Source organism: Mesoplodon mirus, assembly GCF_964341445.2.
Source record: "Mesoplodon mirus genome assembly, chromosome: X".
Taxonomy (NCBI): Eukaryota; Metazoa; Chordata; class Mammalia; order Artiodactyla; family Ziphiidae; genus Mesoplodon; species Mesoplodon mirus.
This window is the reverse complement of record NC_138981.1, coordinates 54,045,430-54,070,508: the sequence shown is the minus strand read 5'-3', so window position 1 is coordinate 54,070,508 and position 25,079 is coordinate 54,045,430. Positions and strand designations below refer to the sequence as shown.

General features: G+C 44.3%; 1 protein-coding gene across 1 annotated transcript in view; it reads right to left on the bottom strand.

Moving 5' to 3' along the window:
* The window catches only part of MSN (moesin), a 68,007-nt gene that overhangs the window by 5,064 nt on the left and 37,864 nt on the right, over positions 1 to 25,079 (bottom strand). The window contains exons 2-10 of the mRNA XM_082610663.1: positions 20,146 to 20,229; positions 10,782 to 10,877; positions 9,362 to 9,636; positions 7,931 to 8,014; positions 7,105 to 7,251; positions 5,668 to 5,764; positions 3,761 to 3,924; positions 1,172 to 1,302; positions 751 to 911 (exon numbers count right to left, since the gene is read on the bottom strand). Of these exons, the coding sequence (XP_082466789.1) occupies positions 751 to 911; positions 1,172 to 1,302; positions 3,761 to 3,924; positions 5,668 to 5,764; positions 7,105 to 7,251; positions 7,931 to 8,014; positions 9,362 to 9,636; positions 10,782 to 10,877; positions 20,146 to 20,229 (1,239 nt within the window). The remainder of the gene's footprint in view (positions 1 to 750; positions 912 to 1,171; positions 1,303 to 3,760; positions 3,925 to 5,667; positions 5,765 to 7,104; positions 7,252 to 7,930; positions 8,015 to 9,361; positions 9,637 to 10,781; positions 10,878 to 20,145; positions 20,230 to 25,079) is intronic.

Sequence of the window (25,079 nt, the reverse complement as noted above, 5' to 3'; positions counted from 1 at the left end):
AATAAAGCTTATGCATGCCCTCACACTTTGGGCAAATTTCCCAGAGGACGTTTCCCCTTGAGAATTAGGTTTTAGGTTCCTGCACTCCCACTCCAAACAGTACAGGGGAAGAGCATACGTCAAGGAATTTGGGACACAGGTTCTTAATTTCTGAGTCACAGAACGCTTGGAAATTGTAATGAAAGTATAGATGCTCACACTTCTCCCCTAAAAAATGTATAGACACACAGTTTTACACGTGATTTTAGGGAGCAAACCTTTAAAAGAGAGGCAGAAATGACTTCTCATTCTTACTCATTCACAACAGTGTGACCTCTGATGAGTCTCTTCAGCCCCTCTGGGCCCTAATTTCCTTATCTGGGCATATTATCCCACAAGGAGTAATCTCATAGGGTTATTAGGAAGAGGAAATAAGGAAGTAAGGACAAGGGAAAAGTTGCTAGTATAGCTTGTAACACACGTAGCTAGTCAATCAAGTGTGAATCCCTTTACTTCCTTCCTCCCTCTCTCCTTTGTCAGGTCATCAGCTCAAATCCCCAACTGCTAAGAAAGAGAATAAAAGTAAGGGTTAGGGAAGAGTATTTGCAAAATGACTTCTCAGCTTGCTTCTGAAGGAGCTATCTGCTGGAAGCCTGCTGACAGTTACCCTGCTGGAAAGAACCAGTCCTGCAAGCGAGGTAGCTGTGAACAGGTAGGCAGACAGAAGAGAAAACTCAGGTCCCATAATCCCAGCCCATTTTGTAGCTTTACCAGTTGTTCCTGGGTCTTCTTCTGGTCCCGGGAGGCCTGCAACAGGGCCTCCTTGGCCTCTTCAGCTTCTTGACGCTCTTTGGCCAGTTTTTCAGCCTCGCTCTGGGCACGCTTCCGCTCCTGTTCAAGTTCCAGAGCCCTGCGGGTCTGTTCTTCCAGTTCTGGGAAGAGAAGGTAGGGGAAAGGTGGTGAAAAGTGCAGAGATCAAGAAGGGACACCTAACTTCCTTCTTGGAAATGCTTCACCCCATGACACAGCTGGCAGAAAGTTCTAGGCACTCTTCCTCTTGCTCCATCACTCCTCTATTCTTTAGCCATATCTGGAACATATGGCCTGAGTCTGCAGCTCAGACAGAAGCGTTTCCAGCTCATAGAGTCAGACTGTGGGAAAACCCAGTCTCCAAGGTGACTCCAAGCCTCACCTTGTTGAGCCTTCTTAGTCTGTTCCTCGATCTGCTTCAGCCTCTCCATCAGTTCCTCCTTTTCCCGTTCAATCTTCTCCTTCTCCTTTTCTGCCATCTCACGTTTCTTCTTCTCATTTTCCAGCAGAGCACTAGGAAAGGAGAAAGAAGGGATGGAACAGGATAGCAAGGCCACATGGAAGCCTTGGAATTCCCAAGGCTCCCTGGCCCTGGCCCCTCAGTCCCCACCCATCCAACACACTCAGGGCTTGTGAGGCAAGACCACTCTCCCTTCTCTCTACATTCTTGTCCTTACATCACAGCCCTATGTGGGCCGGTATGCTCAGGGCCCTGTCAGTTTGTCCCAGAATCAGGAGACCCAACCTGGATTCTCAGCTTGTCCACTACCCAGTGCGTAATCAGTGGGTGACCTTAGCTACATCATTTCTTTGCTCTTGCTCTCAGTAACCTTATCTGTAAAATGGCCAAATAAGTCCTGCCCTATCTACCTTATAAAGTTACAGGGAGAAAAGTTTTGGATCTGTGCTGATATACTGTGGTTCAAGTCTGGTGATCCCTATGGCTAGGGCATCAGTTCTCTGCCCGCCCTCTGAAGCTCAGCTCTAGGCTCCTTTTCCCCATAATTTGTTGTAAATCTAAAATAAGTATTTGCTTTTTCTTGCCCCAGCACCTCTTCCAGGAGGCCTTCTTTTCTCCCTTGGCTAGATGTCTTTTCTCTTTCTGACCCCTCAGAATACTTGGCCCATCCTTCTCCACCTCCCTCCTCCCTGTTATTTTTCTCCATAGTACTTCTTATCATGTCACATACCATATAATATGCTTATTTGATCTGTCTGTCTCTTCCCACTAGAATGACAGCTTCATGGGAGCAGAACAGAGAATTCTGTCTTTTTTTTTTCACTGCTCAATAAATATATATTGAGTGAATGAATGACACAGCATTTGTACCTTGAACCGTTATATATATACTGTTTTTTCCCTTTCTTCTACTATACTGTGAGGTCCTTGAGGGCAGGTTCCTGCCAGATCCAGTTCTGTAAACTGCCCCTAATATCATTTTTTCAGAATAAATGTGAATTTGGTGTCTAACCTCTCATACACGGAGTCATTTTCCAGCCTACTAGATTAGAAGCCTCCTGAGGTTCCAAACCCTTTATGACAGAGTATCTACTAAAACAGTGCTCTCAAACATTAACATGCACAGGAATCACCAGGGATCTTATTTTTCAAATAACTTACTGAGGGGAAATTCACATAATATAAAATTAACCATTTTAAAGCGAATAATTCAGTGGCATTTAATACATTCACAATGTTGTATGACCACTACCTCTATTAGTTCCAAAACATTTCATCACTCCAAAGGAAAACCTCATACCTGGTATTAAGCAGTTTCTCCACATCTCCCCTCTCTCCAGCCCCTGACAACCACCAATCTGCCTTCTGTTTATCTATTCTGGATATTTCATATAAGTGGAATAATACAATATGTGACCTTTTGTGTCTGGTTTCTTTCACTTAGCATAATCCTTTAGAGATTCATCTACATTGTAGTATGCATCAATACTTTGTTCTAAAATTTTTAATGGCTGAATAATATTTCATTGGATGGCTGTACAATTTGTTTATCCATTCATTCACTGATGGACATTTGGGCTGTTTCCAATTTTTGGTTATTGTGAATTGCACCGCTATGAACAGGTATGTGCATGTACCTGTTTGAACACCTGTTTTCACTTTTTTTCAGTATATACCTAGGAGTGGAATTGTGGAATTGTATAGTAATTCTACACTTAACTTTTTGAGGAACCATCAAATTGTTTTCTACAGCAGCTGAACCATTTTACATTCCCACTAGCAATGAGCATGAGTTCCAATTTCTCCACACCCTTGCCAACAACTGTTATTTTCTGTTTTCATTTATTATATCCATATTAGTGAGTGTGAGGTGGTACCTCACTGTTGTTTTGACTTGCATTTCCCTAATGACTAAGGGTGTTTTCATGTGCCTGCTGGCCATTTGCATATCTTCTTTGAAGAAATGTTCAACTAGGATCTTAAGTTGCAGATTTTGAATCAGCAGCTTCAGGGTAGGTCTCAGAATACTGCCTTTCTAAAGTTCCAAAGTTGATGCTGATGCTGCTGAGCTTCGATGCACTTTGAGTAGCAAGGGACCGCAGTGCAAAAGGGCTTGGTAGGGAAAATTCTGGTGGCTCTGCCCAATTCCACTCCAAAAACCCTAGAGTCCAGGTTTAAATGTGCATGAAGCCTTCTGCTACTGCTGCTATACTGGTCAGATAGCCCAGAGCAACCCAGAGTCCACCTAGAAGAGCAATGGCATGAGGGTCATAGATAATGGGGAACTATGAAATGCCCCTCCCTCCTATGAGCCTCTGAAATCCTAGGGTTCTAAATGCCTGCCTCCTGGGGATGGGGATGCCTGAGACTTAATGGAAGGGGTGTATCCCTGTACAGCTCTCTCTCCCCCAGTACCAGGATGGCTTCATGCCTTGCCTTTAGCAGGCTTGGCACCTCTGAGAAGCTTCCTTGCCACAGCCCTGGCCCCTACTTCAGTTCCACGTCACCTACCGCTCCATCTGTTTCTGGTGCTTCTCCTCCCGGGCCTGTGCCTTCATCTGCTGCACCTCGATTGTGTCGGGCTTGCGGCGGCGCATGTATAGCTCATGGTTCCCCATACACAGAGCCAAGATCCGCTTGTTAATCCGCAGCCGAGGAGCATAGAAGACGAAGTCCTGGTGGAAAACCAGCAGTCAGAAAGAGTTTAGAGGGACAGATGAAGGTGGGCTTCTGCCTTCTGAAAAGCTAAGTCCAAAAGCACTGGAAAGATCATGTTACAGATGGGAAGACCAATTATCAGAGTGGTGAAGTGACTTGCCCAGGGTCAGATGGCAGGTTAGTGGCAGACCCAGGACTAGAACCCAGGCTTCTTGACTCCGAAACCAGTGCTCTTTCCACCGAGCCACAATTTCTTTCAACCTTTGCTTATGAAAAACATCCTAAAATACCCTCAATGCAGTTGAAAGATAGAAACTGACTTTATCTGCTAATTAGATATCCTGCTGGGTCTCAGGGGCCTCTCTTAGAGGCCCAATAATCCCTGCATAATACCGTGGTGAGTGTAGTATGGGTGGGCTGGACTGGTTCTATAATCTCCTAAAAGCATATCCTAGACCCAGTCCCTTAAATCCTGTTTGGAATAAGGCAGTTTGTAAACGCATACATGAATATATAAATCTCCTGAACATCGATTATCCTGGTTGTTGCTTTTTAAATATGCCCTTGATCTCAGCTGGCTTTGTTACTTACCTTTTTCTGATGAAAGTTGAGCACAGCAGCAGTATTAAAAAAACAAAACAAAAAAACAAAAAACAAAGAAAACAAAAAAAACACACACACACAAGAAAATCCAGTGAGTTCGAGTTTGTTACTACAAATACCACTGGACCAAGGTCACCAGCTGATGGGCTAACCACCAGCTCCTCTGCCACTGAACCCAAACTACTACCGTCTCACATAGCTTGGGGTTCAGTAGAAGAAGCACAAGAACCAGAGGTCAAACAACCTAGGTGTAAATCCCAGCTCTATCATTTTTAGCTGTGTGATCTTGGGCAAATCACTCCATCCCTCTGAAACTCAGTTTCATCACTTATAAACTAGGTATGCTACTACCTACCTGACAATGTTGTTGAGGGTTTAAAGAGACAACATATATAAAGTTCCTAGCAGGGCAAGTTCAGAGACCTTGGAGCTGGAGAGGAATGGTTGAGGCCTCATGAGAAAGGTCTGGTTCAGCATGGCCATTGGCCCTTGTTGGACGTGAGGTACATCAAAAGAGGAGACTCTCATCTCAGTTTTCTATCCTATTCCCAAGCACCAGCTTTCCAGTCTCGTCAGCCACAGGCAACTGAGTAGGTGACAGGTGTGGCAAGCATGTTAGAGGAATGACTGGACTGAAAGCACTTCCTTGATTTTGGATTGCTCTGGAGAGAAGCCTTGAGAGGACAGCAGCAAAGTTATAACAAAAAGAACACCTGGAGAATCATCTTTGGATCTGGACTTCTCCTGTCTCTGTCCTTTCTCCGCAATTAAATATAAATCGAGTACATTAACAGTTTCCACTTTCTAGGGCCTAGAGGCTTTAAAAGATAAGATGTACTCTCTGTTTCTACCCCAGAGCCTCAGGGAAGTAAAAGACAGTGGCTAAGAGGCAGTAATTAGACTGCCTGTGGCTCTCCATAATCCATGCTTCTCCTGAGACACAGGTAGCAGTGTGGCACCAGTTATAGGATGCCTCCTGACCATTTCTTGGCATCAGCATCCCCTTTCACTGCCAATCGCCTTTTGTGCCTCCTATTCCCACCCACATACACAAAAAAAGCCAAAAAAGGGAGAGAAATATAGAATGACACATTTGCTTTTAGCATTATCCAGGCCTTGGCAAGTACCTGTGTTGGCCAGTGGGAGGAGTCACTTACCGGGGCTTTTTTGTCAATGGGCTTGATGACAAATTTCTTGTCATTAAAAGAGATGTTCCTGATTTCACTCCAGGGGAAGCCTATCTTAGGAGTCAGTCTGTAAAAATGGATGCCAAGAACATTAGGATAAAGGCAAGACAAGAAGGACTTAGAGGGTTGGTGCCTTGCCCTCCCCACCACCAACTTCTCCCTTAAGGAGGTAGATTCATTGCCAGCTCAGTCAGTGTCATCACATGCCGCCAGGTCAGTTGCCAGCATTGAGGGTGCACAAAGGACCTCCTGATACCACAATCAACATATCCCTTGTCCCAATATCTGAGGTTTGTTTTATTTTATTTTTTGTTGCGGCATGGACCTTGTAACAATCTCTCACAAGAATCCCCAGCCCTACTTAACTGGAGCTCTTCTACCCAAGGTTGTAAAAGTTGGGGAGAAGGTAAATAATGAGTTCCAAGACTCAGAAGTTACACAAAACAATAATATACTGATCTCCATCCTCATCAAGAGCAAGCCAAGAAGGGACTTCCCTGGTGGTCCAGTTGAGAATCCACCTTCCAATGCAGAGGACACGGGTTCGATCCCTGGTCGGGGAACTAAGATCCCACATGCTGCGGGGCAACTGAGCCCACATGTTGCAACTACTGAGCCCATGTGCTCTGGAGCCCACATGCCACAACTAGAGAGAAGCCCGTGCACCGCAACAAAGAGCCCATGTGCCACAACTAGGACCCGACATGGAAATAAATAAACGATATATATATATATATATATATATATATATATATATATATATATATATATATATATGAAAAGAGCAATCTAAGGAAAAAAATAAGCTAGTGAGATAAGGCTGTAGCAAGAGGGATTATAGGCCAAAAGGCACTTAATCATAATAGGCAAAGGAGATTAATTACAAATCGTGACAAGGTAGGTTTTAGACCAGTGTTGTGCAACAGAAATATAATGAGAACAACACATGTAATTTTAAATTTACTAGCAGCCACATGAAAATAAGTAAAAAGAAATAGGTGGAATTAACTATAACAGCAGTTCATTTAACCCAGTATATGTAAAATACTATCATTTGAACATGTAAATCAATATTTTTAAAAATATCAGTGAGACATTTTGTATTCTATTATTCACACTAAGACTTCAAAGTCCAGTATGGAGTTTATACTTATAGCACATCTCAATTCAGAGCAGCCACATTTCAAGTGCTCAACAGATATATGTGGCCAAAAGCTACCATAGTGGACAGTGCAAGTCTAGTCAATGCAAGATTTAGAGGCCTGAGGGAGGTTGTACAATCATCTGGACTGGTCTAAACTAGGTAGAAGAAGAATGATATAGGTGGGACCCAGGAAGTATAATCCTACTCTGTCAAATCCTAGGTGTCAAAGTGGCCCAAAAAACTAAGTAAGCTCTGAACTATACCTGTCATTCTGCTCATAGATATTGAGACCCAGGGCATCCACTCCCAGCCACAGCTCTGAGCCTTTCTTGTTCTTGATGCTGAAGTAGTTCACACCATACATCTCCAGATCCTGAGCAATCTTCAGATACTCCAGGACAGCATCCTCCCTAAACAAGAGAGCAGGGTGGGGCAGGGGTAGGGAATATAGGGGACCCTGTGAATCAGACCCAGGAAGACAGAAAGCCTACTTGTACTGCACTTCTGACAAGAATCTTGCTATAAGGGGTGGGAAAGAGGTTGGAAGGTGAACAGATGATGGCGAACAGAGCACAACATGACTTTTGCCAAAACATGCTCACAGGAGCCTCAGGTCTGAGGTTCCCAAGGGGAATAAAGGCGGGCTGACCCTTGCTGGCCTCTGGCATGTTAGCTATCACAGAAGCCTCGTACGCAGGCACATTATTAGCAGAGCCCAGATGAGGTGGTGATGGCAAAATGGTAAGATTTGTTCTTCAACTAGACAACTCCCAAATGGCATGCCATGTTTATAGAGTTCCTTCTTCATTTCATTCCTGGGGAGGAGACCCTGGTGGCGCAGAAGCTCCCTAGGGATCCTGAGATCCCCTCCGTTTCTTTATGGTCAAAACTCTCTGGGCTATCTGTTGCCATCATTCACAAAAAGTACAGCTTTATAATGGCCCTGATTTGCCTTCCATTTCTAATTTCCTGTTTCTCTCTCTCCAACGTCCTCCAGTGTTCCTAGCCCTTTGCCTCTTCTCTCTCCAGAACCAACTCTCATTCTCCCTGCAGGGGCAGTAGAGCCCACAGTTGCTAGGGCCGGCTTACCTGAGCATGCCCCGGTGCTCCTCATGCCACACCTGGATCCGTTCCTCCCACTGGTCCTTGTTAAGTTTGTGCTGTTCCAGGACTCTGGAAAGACAGTGCATGGTGAGTAGTTTAAAGCACAAAGTCCAAAAGCAGGGGTAAAGGGAAGTCTACTTAGCTCCCTAAGTGGTTGATGCAAAAAGAATGTGGGGTCATTACACCAGAAGCAGACTGAAATTACAGCAGGAGGTATTAGTTAGACATAGGGAACTGCCTGAGGGGTATGAGAGATACAGAATGGGTGACCAAGAAAGACAATAGGAACACCTTCCTTTGTACCTTTAACCAGAAAATCCAATAATGTGCTGTGGTCTCTAAGCAGAGCAATAACATATCAACAGTCTGTGCTGGCTTGTGGGGCTAAGAGTAGGAGCGGGCCTCGCGGAGGCATGCACGCGCTCTCCTAGATCTTTGTGGTACCAACAGTTTGCATTTGTGAGATTATTGCTCAGGGATAAGATTATAGCCTGTGGCTACAGAACAAAGAACTGAGCCCAAATGGCTCTGGGAGAAACTACTGATAATGGGCTCAACCTCCCAGATCTACTAGATCATAAACAAGGCTTGCTTTAAATATGCTATCTCAGACATTATGGCAGTGACTTAGGTAGAGTCCCAGGCCACAGCCACTATCCCTAATACCTTCAGGTGAGTTGTACATTTGCCACAGCTCCACTGGGACTGAGGCTACCAGAATGAAGCAGAACTTTTCCTTCCAATCCAAAAGCCTATGAAAATAGCGAATGGATGCAGTGGGGTTAAAAAAATCAAGAGACTAGGGTTCTAGGTCACCTTAAATGAGCTGTGGGAGATTGAGCAGGTCAGAGTGAGCACCTCTGAACATCTATTTCCTGAGCTAATAAGGATTGTGCTGCCTTATTCATTTTGTGTGTTGTTGTGATGCTAAAACAAGAATAATGAGTGTTTGAGAATGTTCAATTTTGAAGTTTACAAAAGCAGAAATCTCTGTACACTGGTTATCAATATTAAAAGACTGTTTGAGCTCCCCACATCCCTGGCTTAAGTATTTCTCACTCCTATGAACCTCTGATATAAGAGGTCTAAATCAGTGAAAAGGATTGAGAAAATGGAACCGGGGCAAGGAGAATTAATCCATCTCTGGTTCTCTATATAAGCACCTGTTTCCAGGGCAATGAAGTCCTGTAATTAGGCAAACAGAGGAGGAAAAAAAGCTTTTTATTTTGAGAACCAGAGAAATAACAACAGGGTATGGTGCCATATGCAAATGTGTCTGTCTGAGCAGCATAACACGGTCTTCAGACAGACCCCAGTGGAGAAGGACAGATCTGGCAACCTCTGTATAATAGGGATCAGCCAGCTTTGGGCTGCAGCCCACTCTGACCAGGGCAGATGGCCAGTACATCACCTCACCTCTGTGGCAGCAACTTGTCCCCGGCCAAGTAGCCAGACTTGTGGACTTCCTTATTGAAGTCACCATACTTGGACTGGACAGCATAGGAGGCCAGCAACACAGCAGTCTCAGGTGGGCAGTAAATATCATCATTGAGAATGCCCTCCTTCACTTGCAGGAAGAATAGTCGCTGTGTGATGTCCTGGATCAATTCCTCGGATACATCCTCAGGGTAGAACTTAGCCCGGAACTTGAAAAGCAGGGGGCTTTCCTTCCGCACATCCTGGGCAGTCACCTGGGAGCAGCATGGGGTTATGGTCTCTCATAAAATAGACTTTAGGGGTGGGGGAGTGGCTGTAGGGTGGGGAGAAGACACTGAAAAGTCATCAATTTGGATAATCCCAAAGAGTTGGGTGGCAATTCTCCTGGTAATTCAGAAAAGAGACACATTACTTTCATTGGGGACCCAATCCCATATCCATAATTGCTTCCTGTTGGGAATTTCTTCCTGAAATAACCTAACACCCACTGATAGTCATAAGCCCTTAAGCCATCATCATCTGACAATATATCCAGCTGCCCCCACGTTCTGAAAGTAGGCTTAAGAAACTCCTCTTTTAAGGCTCCCCCAACTCCATAAATCAGCAAAATAAAGACTAGGATGTATGACTGAGGTCTGGGAATTGGCTATAGGCAAAAGCACAAATCAGACTGTCTTTTAAAGCCTGAAATTGGCTATTAGCAGCTCCACATTTTTCCAACAGAAGTCTCCACTCTTTGTGAAAAGAAGACTCTGCAAGCAGAAGGTGGGGCACCCAGCCCCTAGACACTGTCAGGAAAATAAGCCATAGGACAGTATGGAGACCTCCAAGGACAAAGTCAGCCAGTCTGAGGATAATGAGATGGAGAACTGCCATGTCCCTGCAGAGATGCTGCTTGGAGGTGGAGAGTTTGAATGGACATATACTTAAACCATCCCACTTGAAGTTCAACTGAGATAGAAAATCAAGAAAGAAGGACACATCTGTATGGGGCTCAGGCATCAGTTGACAGGCAAGAAAAGGGACAAGATAAGATTATGAGACTTTCGAGATTCTTTCCAGTTTAATAGTCTATGACTCTCTGTTTAACAAATTTCCTAAAGCCCTTCAGTTTGGAAAGGAAAAAAGGATACCAATCCCCTCCTGAAGAACTACTAATGGCTATGGTCCATAAGTGGGTCCCATCCTCCTTGGACACTGGCCATTCTCACTGTTAGGAGTCCAAGTGGAGACAGCAAGAGGTCTGCCCTTATTCTGATCTACTGGTCGATCAGAATTTTTCACTCATGAAAAACTGAGCCCTAGATGCCCTGCATTTGCCAGCGAACATATTTTACACCCCTGAGAAAGATCTGGTAGAGGAGTGAATTCCAAACCTGACAATGGGATAAGCAATTACCTTCTTATTGAGTTTTAGCCAAGTAGAGAAACCCTTAGTGTCCTGGTACTGCAGACCAAAAAACCAAACTTCCCTCAGGCCGATAGTTTTCACCACCTGAAAGACAAAACACAAAACAACCACTAGTTGAGTGCCTACCTTGTGCTAGGCACAGAGGACAGAAATGTGGAGCTCACATGGTCCCAGGGTCTGGCAAGAAAATATACTTGGGCAGGAGCTAAGAAACGATGTCAACATCTCTCTGAACAAAGTACTTTCGCTGAGGTAGGGACTGGATCGATTACTTATGAGCACGACCACACACCAATAACTTGATAGCCATTATCTCCTTGAATTTTCACAATAGCACTATGATATAATTACAATTGGGCCCATTTTATAGATAATAAAAGTAAGGTTCAGAAGTGAAGGTTCAGTTAGTAAGTAGCAGAGTCAGGTCTGTTTGACTCCAAACCCATTCAAATCCAGTACTTTCTGCCACCCCCCCCACGCCCCCTCAATTATGCCATGCAGCTTCACACACCCAGGATGGATTAAAAGCTGAAGGTAAAAACTGTTGGTTTAAATCCTGAATCTTGTTCTCCTGGATTACTTTTTTATGTTTAGCAACTAGGAATAACGCCCACACCCTTCAGACTGAGTCCTATTTACAATGTCCAAATAAAGAATGTTTGAGGAGACAGAGCAGGGACTGTGGTATCTATACACCCCAAAGCTGTGCTGTGCCTAGGGGCTGAGATGTTTCTTTCCAATCCTGATTAGAGTTCAGTCATGATTCCCCTTTACCACTCACACAGGTTGAGAGTGGGAATGAGGGTGGAAACAGGGTGAGTACCTCAGTGTAGTAGCTGAGGGGCCCCGTGGTGTTCTGGGCATCTTGGCTGAGCAGTGGGCAGGAAAGGGAGGCCAGCCAGGAGAAGACAGATGGGGTCTGTTTTCCAGTCCCCGACATTAGCATGTAAATAGTTCTGGCTGGTGGCTCAAACCCAGCATGCCCACCATTGGGGATAGAGGCAATAAAGCTGAGCCACATCCTAATGAGGTCATGCTGGCATCAGAGTCTTCTTTATATTTTCTTCTATTGTGGGGGGGTGCTGGGGGGGTGGTTGAGGTGAAGAAATTTACCTGGACTTAGAAACAGGTAACAAGGACCCAGTGTTGCTTATGTCTTCCCTGTGAATAAATCAGTATCTCCCCTCAAAACGCATACACGCACGCTCACACACACACACACACAAACACACACACACACACTGCACTGTATCCAAAGTCTGCACTACACATCCAAGGCCAGGCCCCATAGTCACTCCCAGAGCTTACAATCTAGAGCTTCAGAGGTCCCAAGGAAAAAGTGGATCATGTTTATTTTTTTTTTTATTTTTTATTTTTTTTCCGTACGCGGGCCTCTCACTGTTGTGGCCTCTCCCGTTGCGGAGCACAGGCTCCGGATGCTCAGGCTCAGCGGCCATGGCTCACGGGCCCAGCCGCTCCGCGGCATATGGGATCCTCCCAGACCGGGGCACGAACCCGTATCCCCTGCATCGGCAGGCGGACTCTCAACCACTGCGCCACCAGGGAGGCCCTGGATCATGTTTATTAAAGTACCTGTTATGTGCCAGGTACCAAACACTGAACAACCATGAGATAGCTATTATCTCCATTTTATAAATGAGGAAAATAAGGCTTAGAGAGGCAACCTGTCTAAAACTGTAGAGCCTAGACTAGAATCCTAATTGTATGACTCCAAAACCTATACCCTTTTCTCTTGCATGCTATATCATAATGCCAAGGGCTCAAAGGATCTTAGAAGCTCTGGGGTTCCCAAGTGACTAACTCCCTTGTCTCTCTTTTGGCCCAGATATCCCAGCCAGACAATGAACTTTGACTACCTCTGCATCTAGATATAGTTCCTGGCTTTCCCACTAGACTCAGTCAACAACAGCTTTGGAGAGAAGCCATATCCCGAGGTCATTAACCTTCATTGCTCACCAGGGTATGCATGGTGATCACCCTTCCCTTTCTAGCTTGAATCAGGTATCAGAAAACCTCAGTGGAAGTCTCAATTCTGTCTCCAACTTGCTGTGTGATCTTAAGGTAGCATATTTCCCTCTCTGGGCCTCAGCTTCCTCATCTATCCAGCTTCCCCATCTACTACGAACGGTGTGGCTTAAATGACCTCTTTCTGCTTTCAAGTTCTACCGTTCTACTAATTAGGTTATTTGTAAATTACCAAGAAATACAACCCAATTTCCCACCTACCTCTTGCCAACTTGGGTAACTAGGAACATGCTTAGAAAAAATAAATGAAGGAAGGTGCAGGGTATGAGGAAAGATCAAAAGACTTCCAGGATTCAATGGCAAGGTGAGTCCTTGACTGTAAGTCAATAGGCAGTAGGAATTACCAGGTTTTAGATGACAACAAAGTAGTCATGTTGAAATGTGATTTTGGCTTTTTTGCAGAGGATAGAGGAAGAGGATGTGGACAGGAAAGATTTTTTTAAAGCACCTCTTATCCTATATCTAAGATAGGGCTTAATTAACAATTCTAATGGTTTTTCACCAGGCTGCAAAATAATAATGTGCCAAGGTACAATTGGTGGAAAGAAATAAGTTCCAAGAAACAATTCAGCCCCAAGAATGAAAGGGACCCACTGAAGATGTTGAAAATGGGCCATTAGGGCCAGGATGCTAGGTCACGGCAGGGCAGACTGGGAACAAAACTAGTAGGGCAGCAACTGGTTTTTGTCTGTACCAACGGCACAGCTGTAGAGGCTCAGAGACCCCAGAACTAAAAGGGAGTGAGGAAGGCACGGACTACACAGCCAGTCCCACAGGTCCCAGGACTAAGTTCCTTAGCCTCTTCTTGCACCATGTTGTCTGTTTCACTAGTGGGATGGCTAGGGGTGTGATGAGAAGAGGATCATGGGAGCCAAAACAGTTCCAGGATCTAGAGTATCTCTGAGGATAAAGTAATAGCTAAAGCGATATCTAAAGAAAGATTTCAGGATCAGCAAGGCATTTTAATCTCTCTGAGCACTGCCTCTTCCCTTATGAATACAGAGAAATCAGATGCATATAAATTTTCCACTTCCTTAGGCTGTAGGGCTTGGAGAGATGAGCAATGTCTCTTAGCCTCCACTGAAGTCCTAAAGTGAGGAAGTGAGGGTGTGGGGGGAAGGAAATATGGTCTGAAGTCAGAATCGAGACTGAAAAAGAACAAAGGATAAAACAGATGACCCCTGGACCCCAGGCTATAAGGAAAACTCCAATTAAGGTCCACAGGGCGCTGGGAATCATTTGATCAGGCAACTCTTGGCCCCATTTCAAAGTCCTGAAATATGGAAATGAGGCCAAGCTTAGCTTGCTTCCAGCTTTGCCTCCAGCTGAGACCTTACTCCAGAGGAAACAGAAACCTTGTTTTCTAGTGGGAAAGAGTGTCTAGGTCCCGGTTCCAGGAACAACATCTGTGGCTCCAGTGACGGGTCCTTACCATTCCACCCTGAGAAATGGCTGCATCCCTGAGAAAAAATGTCTTTCTTTGCTCCCTTTGATTCCAGAGAGCCAGCTCATCTGGCCTGAGCTAGTATTTCTCAAAGCTGCCATGGAAGAAATCCTTAAGCAGCAGAAGATAATGAATGCATATACCCAGGGGACGGGAGTGGGGTGGGGTGGGGGTGGCAGTGTGAGATACAAGAAGATGGCTGCAAGCCACAATTTTTTTGAAGCCTGAAGGTTTAACCTTAATCATTTGTGCAAATTTTACTTTCTACTCCTTAAATATCCATGTTTTAATAATGAAATAGATATTATCTACAAGTAAAACTGATGTGCCAAGATACTAAATCACATCCACCCCACGGCTCTGTGTACCTCCTGGAACCTGCCACATTCACCTAGAGGGGCTAGGACTTCAGTTTGTAAGACACTGGCTGTGGATTCTATTCAGCCACACAATAGAAACCCCCCAAACAGACTGGAGCATTGCAGGATCCAAGCAGCATAGACTAGAAAACTGGGGTCCAGTGAGGGAAAGAGATTTGCCTCTGAGAAAATCCTCACTAATTACCAGGAGCATCTGGATGTAAGCAAGAACTCCCTTTTGCCTCTCTTTTGCATGTGAAGGCTACTTACGTCTGAGGTCTGGGGAGGGGAGGGGAGATTAGGTCAATTCTGGAAACCAAAGCCCCCCTCCTCATATCCCTTATGCATCTATCTGAGTAAATAAACTAGTGACATAAGCAGTCACTTCAGAAGCCCAGAGCAGGATTGGGAAGCAAGGCTTGAGCCTCAGAGGAAAACTGCCTGAGAAATTATGTGCAAAACTGCACCAATGCCCAAACACCTGAGGCCCACTGAGATCCCATTACAGGCTTGGCAGCAGCTGCATCAGCCACCCACCTGAAAGCAAATCAGTGCACAACTGGAAAATTCCAGGAGGGCTGCCACCATCACTGCTTCTGCTACCCCACACTGCCTGTGCCCAAGTGGCCACCTGCTCAGTAACACAGAACCCATTCAGCTAGGGTTCTAAGTTTAGGGACCAAACTATGTTCTTAGAATGGAAACAGGCAAATAAAGAGGAGGTCACAGAGGACACAGCTGACAAAAGGCACTGGGAAAATTGCAAATGCTATAAGCTTTGGTTCAAGCCACTATACTACTTCCTAGCTATCTGACCTTAAACAGGTATTTTCCCCTCTCTAAGCCTCAGTTCATCATCTATAAGATGGGGATACTATTATTATAATAATAGATATTAGTTATTTTATAAAACAAAAATGGTAAAAAAAAAGAGAAGAAGGGATTGCTGCCTTCAATGCAGAGTCGACAAATCCTAAGGCCTTCACTGAGCCAGAAAAGCATCCTGATTCCATGGCTCCCTTATCTGAACTCCCAGGGGAAATTCCACCCACTTATTTAGCCCTTAATAAGAATAAGCAACATTAGAATGCCTGCTATGCACCAGGCACTTTACTTACTCGAGGATTAAATAAGACTATAAAATCTCTGAGATTAGTGTGATTACTATTTTACTGAGGAAAGTAAAGTCCTAAGAAGCTAAACAAGCCATCCAAGGTCACACGGCTGAATAGCAGGACAGACTTTGAACCCACGGCTGACACCAAATCCCATGCTCTATATACCACCTCTATACACAACCTGAGCCTCAAGGGTGTCTGTTTCATTCAATGTGAGAGGAGAGTTGCATGTACTTTTCTCTGTTTCCATAGGTGAGTAACTCCAAGTTCCTTAAGGACAGAGATGGTGTTTGATAGGTCTAGAGATTCTCCTAGAGACACAGTAGACCTTCAGTCAATACTGAATCAGTCAATGAACAGATGAATGAATGGATGGATGCTCTGAGATTTCACCTCTCTTCTAGAGCTCAAAACCTTAAGTGGAGGGGGCAGGTAGAGCTAGAATAGAGCTAGAATAGAGACCACGGCTGAGGAGGAGCCAGGCAGAGGGTTCTTAAAGTGGAACTTATTATGGCAGCACTGCCCCCTAGTGGCACCTAGGTAATCAAGAGCCCTCGGAAGAACCTCATGCTTTAGAAGTGGGGCTAAGTGACAAAATCGCTGTAACAAAATGTGTTCTCTCTCCTCCCTAGCTGTGAACACACTCACAAGAAGGAACAAAGGCAAACGGGAAGAACTATGGGCCCCACTTCCCTTTCCCACCAGGCCTTGTAACTCCTCAAGCTATGGCTTCCCATTGTTGCCTGTTATTTATCGCTGGTGCCAAGGAGGGTGCTTCCTCTCCAGTCAGCTTCCTCTCTGGTCATCAGCCAGACAACTGCTGGATTCCAGGATGGCCCCAGAGCTTCTGTCAATTCCTCCCAAGGAGTCCAGCTCCTTCCTCCTAGGCCCCTGATCTCCCTGAATGATGGATCTCAGAGGTCAGACAGAATGGACTTCCTTCCTTATGCCTCATCAACTTAGAGAGAGGGAAGAAGGGAAGAGATCAAATCCCCCAATGGCCTGTGAACATGAACCTCTGAGGATTTCCATCCAGACCGGCCTTGGCCCCGAGAGTGCCAGATGCTCAATTCTGTGTCAGAGTTGAAATGTTTTTTTCCTGTAGTTTTCACCTATGGGATCCCAGCTCTGCTCCTTCTGACCTCACAGAACAGGATTGCTCCCTCCTTCCTACAACAGTCCCTCAGTGATCTCAAGACAGAGAATACATCTTCTCTTGAGTCTTCTCCAAGCCAAACAGGCTCATTCACCCCAAACAGAGTAGCACAGTAGGGAAAAGTATCATTTTACAGTCAGAGCTATATTTGAAACTCTGTATCACAATTTACTAACTACATAATCTAGAGTGTGTTTTTTCACCTCTCATAGGCAGGGTCACTACAAGGATTAAAACAAGGTTAGTCCATAGTAGGTGCTCACTAAATCATACTTCTCAAAACAACACTGAACTTCCTGGTGGGAAATCATGAATTTCCTGGTTTCCTCCCTTTCCTCTCCCCAACCAGTATGAAAGATTCAAGTCTCTCAAGGGCTTTTTTGGGGAAGCAGTAGCTTTCAGAACTAGCACACCAATCTGGCCAGGGCTCCCTACCAACTGGGCTTCCCTCAGAACCACACCCACAGTACGCAAACCAAACCAACACTAACAAAGAACTATCTGGCCCTGTGGATTTTCAAAGTTAATAAACCCCTTTGTTCAAGTATTTTTCTGCTCTAGGCTCTAAATTATGCCTTCCTCACCCTCCACAGCAACGCCCTCCAATGCAAATGGACAAAGCCCCCAGTGTTGAAGGCAGGGAACGGTGTCATTTGTTTGAGAGAGGTGGGGTATAGAAACAGGGCTCTGGGAAGGCGTCTGGGTAGAGGCCAAGGGAGTCTCTGGCACCCAGCTGGACTATAAAATGCACATTGGCTGATACTCTCCTCTCTACAGCTGCTGCCCAGAATGATACTGCTGTCTGAAGCAAAGGGCCCAACAGCCTACCTATGATATGGACACCTTCTCCCTTTTGTCCCAGAGACAGTAGAAGCCTATCTAGGAAGAGTTGTCCCCCCTCCAGGTATCCTTCCCCTCCCCACCCCCTGACATATGCCAATTACAGATCATACTCAAGTGAAGCATTTCCCTCCTTTTTACGGAAAGGGGTCATCTGAAACACAAATAGTGGGGTTAGAAATGGGAAAGAAAATATATGGAATACAGAAATAAATGCCACAGATAAATTTCTGAGAGATAACCAGATTTGAGATATCAGTTAGACAGTGTACAGATGGGGAAACTGAGGCCCAAAGAGGGGAAAGTTTTGTGTAAGGTATCAGGAGAGTTAGTGGTAGAGCCAGGCCTAAGGCCCAAAATTTCCAACTTTCTATCCAGTGCCCTTTCGACTTCACCAGGCTGTCCCTTGAAAAGCTTTCCAATATAAAACCTGCATGCAAAGGGAGAATGCAAAACCTTAATGTAATCAAAATGCATTCAGTCATTCCAGACGAGCATTGTAATCACTTGTGAACTATGTGAATGTCAGCACATTAATTGTAGTAAATGTGTGTTTAAATGTTCCTCTGACTAATTTGCCTTTTTTAAATTAAATATCAATTACTACCTTTCACCATTCGATACAAAACAAACTCCAGAGAAGAAGCAAGTTCTAGCTAGACCCAAAGTTAGCTATGCTGAAGATCTTCAAGCCCATCTCCCAACTCTAGCTGATTAATGAGACAAGAAGTGTTGCAGCATTTGGAAGCTATCATTTATTACATCTCTACTACATGCCAGATGCTTCACATAACACTCACTTCTCTATTTGTATTTTCTTATTGCCTTTCTCTCCTATTTCTAATTTATCCTTTTGTATAATTATAAACCACTGTAACAAGTTTTCTGAGTAGCAAGTGAGATACAAATGACATACTCTTTCATAACCTCACAAAAAGCCTGTGAGGTAGGTATTAGACCCACTTTTGGGGGGCAGGGCCAGGAGAGGAATGAGACTACCAACCCAGAAAGGTTCAATAATTTTTCCAAGGCCTAGCTACGAATATGAAGATTTTATTTCCCCATCTGTAAAATGGGGCCAGTACTAATTCCTGCATTCATTGGGCCTTGTGATAGTCAAATGATATGGTACACAAAATGTCTGTCACAGTACCTGACATACTGTAAGCCCTGGACAAATGTTAACTTTCATCTGTAATAGCCATAGACAACAATTTTTCCACTCTATCACATGACATCAGGGACTCAGGAGACATGCCCAAACTGTCCTCACATTTCTAGGCATATTTTCCTTCCTTTTACGTAGAGATCTGAATGGAAAACAGCCTTGCACCGTCCCCATCTCCATCCTCTCCCCTCACCAGTCAGGAGTATTCATAGTAACAGAATGGTCTCATTTGAATATAATCTCCTTCTTTCTTTCCCTTCCCAACTCTGAGTAAGCTCTCAGACAGCAGAGGTACTCAGAGAGCAAAGGAGAAAGGGAAGCAAGAGGGCCTGGAAAATCCATTAAGGGGACATGCGGTCCCAACATCCAGGACAATGTTAGATTCCCACCTCACCAGAGGCGGGTGTGGAAATAGGATAATGGCCCACCTGGAGGGATTCCAATCTCTGGAAATGGGAATCCCATTTTTACTCCTAGAAGTCTGGTCACAGATGGCACACTCCTTTGGCCCCTGGAGGGTCTTTGAATGCTAACAGATTGTGTGGCCCCCACCTGCCTATTATATAGCACATCCCTTTTGACAATGGTGATTCACAGCAAAGGAACAACCCTTGGATTGGAGATGGGAATGACCACTTCAGAATTATCTCCATGGCATGATTACAGGAGCTGAGGTATCCTCCTATTGCATTCATCACCCCCAGTGGTATCCTAAGTCCCAATATTCCTTGAGGGAAATGTACATAGAGCACACTACTTCAGGGAGAATATGTTGGTTTCCTTCTACTAGGAAGAAAAAACAATGTGACAGAGGCCATGTTGTAGTGACAAGAACATGGGGTTCAAATACCAGCCAGATACCAGCTGAGTGCAATTAAGTTATTTAATTTCTGAGAGTCATCATCAAAATAGAGATCACTTACATCTTTCAGAGTTGAGAGAAAGGCTCTGCATGCTGACATTTTAAAAGTATCTAACACAGTCATATCCCACTTGCTTCTCTTTTCTCCCATGTTCAGCACCAAGGATAGGATTAATCGGGGCCATCAAGGCGTAGGCTGCCAAAGTTAAACTTTGCCTCCTTCCTTATTAAGGCTGAGGCCAGCCTTTGTTTTGACCTATCCTGGAGGAGTGATTAGAAGAGATTCCCCAAAAGTGGGTATTATGGTGGAAGCTATTGGGAGAAGTGGGGGGCTAAGGAGCAACAAGTCCCTCCCTTACCTGGTCAAACAGCTGCTTGCCAGTGGTGTTGGGCTGAATGGCAAATTCCAGCTCTGCGTCCATGGTGGTCACACGCACATTGATCTAGGATGAGATCAAAGGAGGCAAGTTAGTTGTCTGGCTCTATGCTCAGCAGAGCCTGGGACAAGTCTCTGTTCAACCACAGGAGAGGGAACTAAGATGCAAGAACCTAAGACATTTAGATACTGGTGTGAAGGAAGGGAGACTATTGAAACAAACAATAACCTAGCCCCTGCTCCCAACCAGTTTACTGAAGACAAAAAAACCCATAGATACAGGGCAATGCTTACCAAGGGGCAAACAAATGAATGCAAATCAACCTACTATCAAGAGGAAACAAGTGTTGACTGTACTTCTTCCACCTACACCAGCCAGCTCCAAGCCCACAGCGTTCTCTCCCCACCTCTGATCTATAGCCTGGATTATCTACAGCACTGATCTTTGCAGAGGCAAGTTAAGGGCAGGATAAAGAACACTGCATTCTAAGCCTAGCATCATAACTTGTTCACTCTACAACCTCGGATAAGTCTTATCCCCTTCCTGGGCCTTAGTTACCCTCATATGTGCAAGGGCAGGAGTGCAGGGGGTGGAGGTTGTCAATTACACTAGGCAATCTCCAACAACCATTTCAGTGCTGACGTCTATGGTTCTATATACTGACTTACATTGTTAACACTTCCTGTATTTATGTCTCACTGGTCTCCCCAGGCTCAAGAGAGGAAAGGGGCCTCAACAGAGATAGGTGTGGGCAGCATAGAGGTGCTTGACTTCCCAAAGCCAAGTCAGCAGAGAGAAAAGGAACAGGGACAGGCCCAGATGGAAACACACAGTATTTCACAGGCACTAGAAAAAGTACCCTCTACCTTTAAGAAGAGATCCCCTAGCCAAAGTCAATGATAGCTGAAATTCCATCAATAGAGATATGTTCCTTTGGCTGAAAGCTTGGTGGTGGTGGTAATAGTATTAATAGCAATAATAAGCAGCAGCTTTCATGTATCCAGACTTATTACTCACTAGGCACTTTATATGCACTACCCCATTTAATATCAACAATCACCCTGTGAAGTAGAGTATTATCTCCACAGTGGGGATGAAGACTTAGATATTTGCCTAAAGTCACATCACTAGTAAGTGGGGAAGACAGGGTTTGAATTCAGATCTAAGTCCAAGCCTCACAATTTAAACCAATACACCAAACTCTTCTTACACCGAAGTGTAAAATGTCTCCATTAAAAGAAATCAAAGATTAAGTGTTTTCTTTTGTTGTTGGACATTTTGCTTAAGTAACCTATATGGTATAGCTACAAGATGGCTTGTTACATGGTCATATAAAATATTCATAAAGACTATTTCATGCCCAAGGCAAATAATTCAGTAATATTAAGTAAGGAAGACTAAGCGACAAGATTTCATGAGCTCAACTTTGTAAAAAGTATGCATACAGAGGTTATTGGAACCATACCCAAGTGCTAGTCAGTCCTGGTTTCTGGGTAGTGATCTTATGAGTGCATTCTCCATTCTTTAAATTAAAAAAAAACTAATTTACATTTTCTAAGATGCTCACATATTACTTATACTATTGGGAGGGAACTAAAAATAGAATTGTCAAAGATGCAAATCCCCACGGAGTGGGTAAGACATTAGGCCTTATCAGTCTTTGACACCTATGGGCCCTTCCTGAGCACAGGGGTCAGCTAGCAGGGAAGAGAGGGCCAGACAGCAATTTTGCCAGCTAAACAATTCTGATGAGGACCAGGCCTGGGGAACAATTTTGTAAATAAATCTCACCAGGGAGCCAAGGAGGAAATCTATTTCAGGATTGACAATGGGACAGGAAAGGCCATGAAGGCAGGAACAAGTAAGGCAAGTACCCCAGTGGGAGACAACGGGCAGGGTTAGCCACTTTGACTCAGTGTTACCTAGGCTTCCTGCCAATACAGTGACCTCCATAGAATAGGCCCTCATAAGGTAGGGAGAATGAGGCCCAAAGGGCTGGAATTTGGCCTCAACATCTAGCCTTAAATCACCCTTGAGCTGAGTCAGGGGAGCCCTCAAAACACCAATGACTTGATAGGGATAGGAAAGAGTAGAAAAGGGACAGTGGCCCTTTTAGTGCACTGAAATACTTCATTCTCACCTCAAGGTTTCTGTCTTAATTAGAGTTACCTCTCTAGTATCCAAGACTCAGTGGGTACTCACAAGATATTGGCTAAATGAACAGTACTAAGCAAGGGGATATAAGAGGTAGATATAACACAGTATACAGAATCAGAGGTAGGAACATTTTACATCTTGACATTTTTGTGCCATGGACCTTTCCAAGCAGTTTAGTGCAGTCTATGGACCTCCTTCTCAGAATATTTGTAAATGCATGAAATAAAGTAGATACAAAGAGACCAATTATATTGAAATAGTTACCAAAGTTTAATATGTACTTCTTTATTATATTATATTATATATTTACCTAACACTGGGTCTTATTAATTATTACTACTGTAATTTCAACTTTGTCTTCGGGAAATGATATTTTGAGAAATCTATAATAAGTAAATTGTGATACAAAAGTATCTTAGATTTCCACTGGTGACAAAGTCATAGGTACTTTTTTTTTTTGGCCTACATTCATAATTGAAAGAGGGGCTAAATTTCAGTGAGAGGTTAGTGAAAACAAATATGTAATTTTCCTCCATCCAACTTCATAGATCCTTCCCACTTCAAATTATACCCATGGACTTCAAGGAGGCTCAAGGACTCCAGGTTAAGGAGCTTCCTATAAATTTATTTCAGTTTACCCAATATTAATGGAATAGTATGTTTAAAGAACTATGGTTGCAGCAGAGCTATAGGACCTGTCCCTGACCCCAAGGTACTCACTGAATAACAGGAAAATTATAATATACAAGGGAAACCCTGAGAAGTGCCATACCAGAACAGAAGAAACCTTTTGTGGAAATATGGAACCACAGTTCAAAGTGGTATTTGCACTGGTCTCTAAGGATAACCTGGATTTTGAAAAGGGGAGAGTGTGGGAATTGGGGGGAAGAGCACACAAATGCCCTAGGTAGAGAAAGAAATATGTGCAACGGCCTAAAAGGAGACAGAGATAAAAGCCTGCAGGTCTATACTGCTGAACTGAATGAATAAGCATTTTCAGAACTCTAATGGAAAACTGAGTAATTCATAAAAGTGCTAACAAAGGATCAAGATGAAAAAAAATTAATTACATGGGACTGAGTGAACTGATGAGGATGATTATAATTTTTGTGACTTTCTGTTTGAATTTAAAAAAAACACATTTGTAATTTAAAAAAAAAAAAGCATGCAGGTCTCCTCCAGGGTAAATGAGGTCTGCAAGGTGAAGAGTGGGCAGAGAGACCAGGAAGGTAGGTGGAAGGCCTTGAAGAATATGCTAGAAAGCTGGGCCTTAATCCTGTTGAGAGTGGCCAGCCACCCTGAAGGTTCTAAGCAGGGTGGGGCAGAATCAGAATAGGGCTTTTTAGAAGAAAGCACCCAGGGAGGACACCAAGGAAAGGGGTGGGGCTCTAGGGAACATTCCACAGCTAGAAGTTCCCTTTATTTATAAGATTATTTATTTATTTATTTATTTATTTATTTATTTATTTATTTATGGCTGTGTTGGGTCTTAGTTGCGGCACGCGGGATCTTCGTTGGGGCATGCGGGGTCTTTCATTGTGGTGCACGGGCTTTTCTCTAGTTGTGGCATGTGGATTTTCTATCCCTAGTTGTGGTGCGCAGGGCTCCAGGGCATGTGGGCTCTGTAGTTGTGGCGTGTGGGTTCCAGAGTGCATGAGCTCTGTAGTTTGCGGCACACAGTCTCTCTAGTTGAGGTGAGGTAGCTCAGTAGTTGTGGCACATGGGCTCAGTTACCCCGCGGCACGTGGGATCTTAGTTCCTTGAGCAGGGATCGAACCCGTGTCCCCTTCATTGGAAGGCGGATTCTTTACCACTGGACCACCAAGGAAGTCCCAGGAGTTCCCTTTAATTCACACTATTGGGAAGAATTTTCAAAGGAAATTCAGTGTCTCTTACAGATCATGTCAATCACAGGTCATACCAATCTATCATCTATAGGCGCTGGCCCACAAGTCCAAATATTTAACTTAAAGATTTGGTAAATAAATGTTTCTTAAATAAATCAACTGGTAGAAAAGAACTCAGCCTGGGTTAGGAATAAGCATGTCAGAGAGGCTAGTACTGTACAGCTTCCTCCCTCCTAATAGAGCATCGCCCCAGAACAAGGGCTCTCCTCAAATCTGAAGCTGTCCAGCTGAAACCAAACTGGAACCTACTTCTCTAGAATCTCCGCTGCGAGTTTCTGTCATTCCACTGTGGCTGCTTCTCGAGGGAAAGCAGCCTGTGGTTTCCTGAACTTCACTGTGGAGTCAAATATTCTTAGGTTTAAAAAAATTAGAAAGAAAAGCAAACACAAAGAGACTTCTCTTCTTGCCATCACTTAACTCAGAAGAAAATGTGAGTCATGAAGACAGGGTCATGGGTCTGCGTTCTCCTTTTCTTCTGTGTGTCAGGGGTAGCGGGTAGTAAGGGTAATAGCATGACTGGGGCTGAAGGTGATAGGTATAGGGCAGGAGTGTTGATCAAAGAATATCCCTTGTTTTCCTTAAGAGGAATCTGAGACCCAAATGTGTACAAGGAGCTTCAGGCCCAGATCCACTGCCACGCTGCCACATGGGGCCCACTGGATGCTCATCCTAGTGGGCACCCACTGCCTTCCTTTTGAGTCTGGCCTCTTCAATCTCAATGAGGAGAAGAGGGCAGTCTAGTTTGAGAGGCAAGAACTTGAAAATAAAGCCTCCAAAGTCAGCAGAAAGTTCCCAGGCAGCCCCTCAGCTCAGCAGGAGTGGAGGAGCTGGCCTGGGTGGAGTAGCATTTCA